The 7,233-nt window shown below is 41.9% G+C and overlaps 1 protein-coding gene across 1 annotated transcript; it reads left to right on the forward strand.

Moving 5' to 3' along the window:
• The first annotated feature begins 2,411 nt into the window (after window positions 1-2,411).
• Window positions 2,412-6,944, forward strand: LOC109466367 (cytochrome P450 2D6-like). The gene is made up of 7 exons (XM_019764079.1): window positions 2,412-2,796; window positions 3,025-3,167; window positions 4,817-5,027; window positions 5,590-5,861; window positions 6,064-6,249; window positions 6,527-6,662; window positions 6,766-6,944. The coding sequence occupies exons 1-7, from the start codon at window positions 2,412-2,414 to the stop codon at window positions 6,942-6,944; spliced, it is 1,512 nt and encodes a 503-aa protein (XP_019619638.1).
• The last annotated feature ends 289 nt before the right edge of the window (window positions 6,945-7,233 follow it).

The following is a 7,233-nucleotide window of genomic DNA, read 5'->3' on the forward strand; positions in this document are numbered from 1 at the left end:
CAAAACTCAAACTCAAGAATGTTATGTCGTATGACTGCTAAATTTTTAGAGCAAGGTGTATTAGTAATAATTAATAATATTAACAATTTTAAAATCATTATGACGTAATATGACGTCATTTTGACGTCATTTATGTGATTAATTTCCTAAAACCGTTTTTCTCTTAAACTTAATGGTATACCACACAAGATTACCAAAAGGTGTCAAAGAATTTCGTGTATTTCTTTATCTCCTATTGGCAGGTGCAGGGCTGTTACTTTTTATGTTTACCTTGTAGTTCGCAGAAGGAAAGCACATTTTTCTTTGCTCAGTTTATTTATCTTTTCCTTAAACAAATAAAGTCAATTACTTTGAATAGACGTCTGTCACCATGGTTACTGGTTCTGCGGCAGATACCATGTGGTGTTAGGTTACATTAGGTAACAAGGCAGAGTTGGAGGGACTGTTCACCATATACAATATAAGAATGCATTAAACAGACCAGTAGTTTGGTAAGCTAGAACATGGAAAGGTAGATATTTGCTTTGCAAATGCTACCTTTCTAGTTTATTTACTTCTTCCACCTTAGAGACACCTTGGCCTACATCGACATAAGCTAATATAGACCAAGATAAAGTACATAAATACAATAAAGTCATATGCAAAAATTGTAACATGAAGAAGATTGTAAGAAAAAATTGCGGAAGATACAGAAATCAATAAAATTGAAAATATAAATACAACAAACAGTACAACATAATGTAACTAAACAAAAGTAGCAAATTACAAAAATCAAGTTGTCAAATCATGCAAGTCATCCAGAAATTGCTATATGTAACGCATTCTTAGGTCAGCCTTTAAATTAAGTTTGTCCCAGAGCCTATCACACCTCTACAACCTGTGACACGTGTTTCTTCTTATGGTAAGAAGAGGACCAAATTCGTTGTAGCATGAGTGTTAATCGTTCTTGAATTTGCTACATTACCTTATCATTTGCGGCTGCACAATGATTTAAAAGGTTCATAGTCAATTACCTTTAGTACAGATGCTAATTATTTTACCTCTGCGCTATACTATATGTATCATTATACATCTACATCGTTATATATCTTTTTATTTATTTATCTATCTATCGATATATTTCTATTTACCCACCTACCTATTTAACATACAAAGCGCACCAAAATGTTACACACATACATAGTTATTCCATACATGGCATTGTAGACGAAATAAATAAAATATCTTTAACTATTTTATTTGACAGGTGGATCTTGGTTTAGGAAAACATAAAAGAAAACGGGCTAAGTTCCGGGCGAAGTGATCAAACTATTTGATCAGCAGAAAGTTTTTTGATCGTCCTGTTCCTATGTTCTGTTTGAATCCTTCTGTTTGACGTGGGGTCGTGTGGCGCAGTCGGTAGCGCGTTCGGCTCACACCCGAGAGGTCGTGGGTTCGAACCCTGCCCATGTCACCGATCTTGTGCCCTTGGGAAAGGCACTTTACACGACTTTCCTCACTTCACTCAGGTGTAAATGAGTACCTAGCTTCGGCTAGGGACGTCCCTCGGATAGGACGTTAAATGGAGGTCCCGTGTTTGGGAGAGCCACACCCCACGCACGTTAAAGAACCCACCGCACTTATCGCAAAGAGTAGGGGAGCTTCCCGGTGTGAGTGGTTCAAGCCTTACAGTCTGGTCTCGGGGTTGACATCTTTGAAGAGGTGATAGTCACCTGTTATGTCAATCCTTCCACAAATGTGGTAAATCGTCATAAAATAAAATAAAATAAAATAAAGAATCTTTATCTTTGTAATTACTAGTATTTGTGCCAAATCTCGTTTAAGAGCGTCGAAAGTAAAATGTTGAGAAATTATGTGGTTACCTTCTTTTTGTGTTGCGGGGCAAGCTAACTTAGGTCCCTTACCTTAGGTTACTTTGCAAATGCATGTACAAAAGCACCGACATTTCTTAGGCTCGTACACCGTGTCAAAGCACACAGGATAGAATTGCTGCATGCCTCTGTTAACGGCTTTGTCTGCGGCATTGTTGACACTAAATAGCTGCTGCTGGCGTAGGGCCATGAGAACACGAATTCTTTCTTTTCAAGACGGCACAGTCATGGTATATGGACCAGGGACAACATAGCAGTTTCACAGCCGTGTTAGAGCAGATCAAGAGACTAGAGATAAAAATTATATGGCCTTTCATATGACACCCTAGATCTATGGGCAATTGGGAAACCTCGGGTGCCACAATGACAATTATGTGAAATTCAGACCATGGACTTTAACTAAGACACAGGAGAGATAATAAGTAAACAAGTTTGAACCGGTTGTGTCGGTGTAATTATACCAGTCGTCAGGCGACCTCGTCGGGTCATGGCCCCAGCAAAAAGCTGTAACTGCGCATGCCGTCTGTCTTCTTTGCAAACATGGCCGGGGTCGTCAGATGGATGACTGAGTCCCTCCTGGAGACTCTGCAGATTTCTGGACTGACTCTGCAGTCTTTTTTCGTCTTCTGTGTGGCCTTTTTCCTGGCGTGTTTTCTGTTGAAAAGCCGCAGAAACCTGCCTCCCTACCCGGCAGCACGTGTGCCTGTTCTCGGGCACATTCTCGCCTTGGGACGAGCGCCTTATCTCAAGCTGACGGCGTGGAGGCGGCAGTGCGGGGACGTCTTTACCGTCAGGATGGGGGTGGAAGACGTGGTGGTTCTGAACGGCTACACTGCCGTCAAGGACGCGCTCGTCGACAGGTCTGACCTGTTCGCCTCCAGGGCGCAAATTTACCTGGCTGATGCATTACTTGGTTTTGGAAAAGGTGAATTTCTTTTTACCATCTGCTATAATTTACTTCGCTTAAATCTTCTTTGCACTCCCATGTTACGAAACTACGACATTCTAAGGACGGTCGCGAATAGTTTGTTAGTCTCGTTACAGAAATGTTTACCATATTCCTGGTGTGCTGTCTGCAGCATTTATTTAAGTGTATTCAAGACTTGATATGCATGGTATTGGATTACATGTGAAAGCCATGTTGTTCCTGCAGACATAGTAACTGCCCGCTGGGGGGCGGAGTTTAAACAGAGAAAAAGGTTCGCCACCGCCGCTCTGAAGAACCTTGGCATGAAGGTCGGAACTGGCAGCATTGAGGAGAAAATCGCAGAGGAGGCAAGCTGTCTCCGCAACAGGGTAAGACAAAAGTAGGAATGAACCAAGCAATACAATTTCCTGGACTTTCTTTTTCGCTCGGAAAACATCTTAGCAATTTATTTGTGTTATAGTATTCCCATGGGCAACATGTCGATAGTTTTATTATCGAGTATTTTACATTCTGTTCTGAATGTTGTGTAGTTCCTAGTTACCATCGGCAGAAGGCCATATGTTTAGGTACACCATATATAGGGGCTATTGATTTTGTCATCGGTTATAACTTTTTATCTTTATGATATTTGGTAGATAGAATGAGGATGGGAAAAGAAAGGTTAAGGTCAATTTTGATAATCTAGGTGTTTATCAAGGTACTGCAGCGGGGTACACAGTACTACTATGATATCTCGTGTTATGGTCTTAGAGAGTAGGACACAGACGTTTTGGCAGTAATTATTTGAAGTGGAGTTCAGCAAAATAGCTGCTTTTAGATCTGCTATTGTCTTTTTTTTATGACGGAATGTGACTAGACGGGATAACTTTGTGATGTTGTGGATGTTTTCATAGTATTAGTACGTAGCTTATACTATAAAAAAGGCAAAGTTTGAATATGCGCATTATAGTTGCTTTCCAAGGCATAAAAGCGGAATTTTAGGCTTGACACGTAGCTTCGAATATAGTCTAGTACTTGAGTTGTTCAAAGGCGCGAAGGGTGGGGGACGGATGTTTATAAGACAAAATAGCACCAGGCAGGAAGATTTGATTTGTCGGCACCGTTATTCTAAGTATCTAGGTAGTTCGGGTGACCAGATGCTCGCACTGTATGGCGTACTCACATCTTTTGGTTAACATACCAGCAAAATTAAAGTAAAACTATATACAGTGCCACATTTCTGACAACCCAAACTAATACCTGGCGAAGGTATGGGGCTACCAAGCTCTTGATCCTGATTTTATTAGGCTCTAATAAGGAATTTTTGGCGCCCTAAACAAATAATATGTGGCGTTTGATATGTAGGATCATTATACGACTGACTAACCCCTCTGGTCAAACTTCTTGTTTTTTCTCATATAAATTCTGTTAAGCATAGAGCTAGTGTAAACTATATTTTCCAACACATGAATTTAGACTATATACAGGTTATTTTGCTAAAATTTCATCAATACTTTTTTACCATTTCTTTTTACAAAAAAAGGTTTATCTGAAGGTCTTTAGTCTGTTTACAATGTATTTTAGGCTTTATCCTGAAAAAACAACTATTTCTGAACATTCATAAATGATGATCTAAGATTGCAGATAGCTTGAATATGCATGACGTCATTTTATGACGTCACCAGTGTTGTTGTGGGCAAAATAAGACTTAGTACACCCTAATAATCTGTCATAAACACTTTTGCACTTTTGGTAAAGTTTGGCCAATGAAATCACATTAATGACGTCATAATGACGTCATATTACGTTATATCGACATAAAAATTGTAGTTATGATAAATTTTTACTAGAGTACACCATCCTCTGAAAATTTGGTGGTCATACGACATACCGTTTGCGAGATCAGAGGAGGGAAGTCGATTGAGCCCCCCCCCCCGGTCCCACCAAGCCCAAAAAAGCCCGGTCTACATAGGGTCAAACGTACACCATAATGACTCCTACCACCACAGATGCAGTATCAAGATAAAATTCTGTTTAGATTACAGATTACAATGGGAAGCTGTTCGACATCAGCCATGACGTTACTGTTGCGGTTGCAAACGTCATCTGTTCCATGGTGATGGGGAAGCGATATGACTACCAGGACGAGACGTTCCGAGAGCTGGCAGAGGCTGTTGTCACTATCATGGCTGGACTTGGAGGAGGGCAGATCATCAGCGTCTTCCCCGTGCTACGGTTTGTTCCTGTGGGTGGGTACAATACTGGGATTTTTTTTTATTTAGTTCATTGGCCATTATTTCGTGCATATTATTAGGATTTCATACATGTCCAGTATCAGGATGAAAAGTACGAAGTTAAATTCAGTAAGTAACTTCGTAAAAAAGCCGGGCGAAGTACGAAGTTGTAACGAAGTTATGACATCAGGGATTGTAAGACGGCCTATGTTGACTTTTTACCGAGGTCAGGGGCCAGGGTAAGAAGTACGAAGTTGTACGAAGTTATGACGTCAGGGATTATGACGCGGCCTAAGCTAACTTCGTACTGAGGTTGGGGGGCCAGGGTACGTAGTTGTAGGAAGTTAGCCTCAGCTATTTCTAACTTCGTACTTTGTACCCTGTACCCTAACTTTGTACAACTTCGTACTTTCTAACTTCACCCTGATACAGGATTTACAATTTTAACAACATATGATAATAGTCCCGTGAATAGCTTTTATCAGTTAGGCAGGTCGGGAATTTGAGGGAAGTTGTTGAGTAATTTTGCCACCGAAACTCTGCGTTGAAGTGTAATTATTCACTTTGTATTTTACAGTGAATAGAGCCGGCATAAATGCGTTAGAAGAGGTCCCCAAGGTCCTAAATGTGTTAAGAGAGGAGATATCTCGCCATCGCGGGAACCTGGATCGAGACTTCCTGGACTTCTGCCTGCTGGAGGTTGAGAAGCAGGAGAAGGTGGAGGGTCTGACGGAGGAGAACGTCCTGTACATGGCCCTGGACCTCTTCTTGGCAGGAATAGACACAACCACCAACACACTAATGTGGAGTCTGCTCTATATGGTTTTGAATCCTGACATCCAACATAAGGTATAGATCAGCATTACACATGTTGCCCTGTCGGGTTATGCCAAACTCCGTACGGTCTGGCAAAGATCATGGCTTCATTTCGTTTTTTAACGGTATTTTACCTTCCTTACCATTCACTGCCTGTCTGCCAGCTATCTTTGTATTTTGTACGACTTCTAGGACATCTTAGAATGTCTGTTAAGGATTGCCTCAACTTTACCAGGTACAGCAGGAGCTTGATGCCGTTGTTGGTGAGGGTCTGCCCACCCTGTCCCACCGTTCCCAGCTGCCCTACGTGAACGCCTGTCTGCTGGAGGTCATGAGGATCCGGCCCATCGGACCTCTGTCTCACCACGCCACCACAGACTCGGTTAAAGTGCAGAAATACGACATTCCGAAGGGAACACAGGTAATGTTACCGATCATAAGGTCGCAACTTCTTTAACGTTGCAAAAATGGTCCCTTTAATGTTGCTGTATGACTTATAGTTTTACACTCGAGAAAAAAAATCTAACTCATTCTTACAATGTTATTTATGCGCGCGCGTGTGTGTATTTGTGTGTGTGTGTGTATATTTGTGTGTGTGTGTGTGTGTGTGTGTGTGTGTGTGTGTGTGTATTTGTTTATTTATTTATTTATTGTGCACGCGTGCATATCAAGGTATTTTCAACTTGTTTCTGACCCAGGTAGTACTAAACCTGTATTCCATCCACATGGACCCCGCCTACTGGCCTGATCCGGACCGGTTTGACCCCGGAAGGTTTCTGGACGCAGAAGGAAACTGCAGGAACAAGCCCGAATCCTTTATGGTATTTGGGGGAGGTAAGGGTCCAAGATAACATGTTATACGTATTAAAAAACATTAATAACTGCACAGTTTCTATACGACAGTGGCAGTCTTACAATTCGGTCTCCTTTTTTCTAGGCCGACGCGTTTGTCTTGGAGAGCAGCTGGGCAGGATGGAGATCTTCTTGTTTTTTTCGACCCTGCTGCAGTCCTTCAGTTTCAGGACGCCAGAGGGCACTCCTCGTCCAAAAACTGACGGCGTGTTTGGTGTGACGCTGGCGCCGCACCCGTTTAAAATCTGTGCGATTCCGCGTTAGTTGATTGTCTTCGCCAGAAGACTGTGTATTTGGTTTGGTTGTGTTGTGGGTCCAAATGTAGATCATCGTTATAACGCGATTATTTGTCTGCGGATTTTTTTTTTTGCCTTTCGCAGCCCTGAGGCGGCGAAAGGCTTTGAGGCGGGAATTTGCGTTCCTTCCTTCCGACCGTCCTGTCCTGTCCTTCCGCATGGTTCTATGATACATGTAGCGAGACATTGCTCCATGCAGATTCGAATGTTGATGCCAAGCCCATGCAAGGATATGTGGCATACGAATCAGGTAAAGA

The sequence above is a fragment of the Branchiostoma belcheri genome, unplaced genomic scaffold, assembly GCF_001625305.1.
Source record: "Branchiostoma belcheri isolate BF01 breed outbred unplaced genomic scaffold, Haploidv18h27 scaffold164, whole genome shotgun sequence".
NCBI classification, from domain to species: domain Eukaryota; kingdom Metazoa; phylum Chordata; class Leptocardii; order Amphioxiformes; family Branchiostomatidae; genus Branchiostoma; species Branchiostoma belcheri.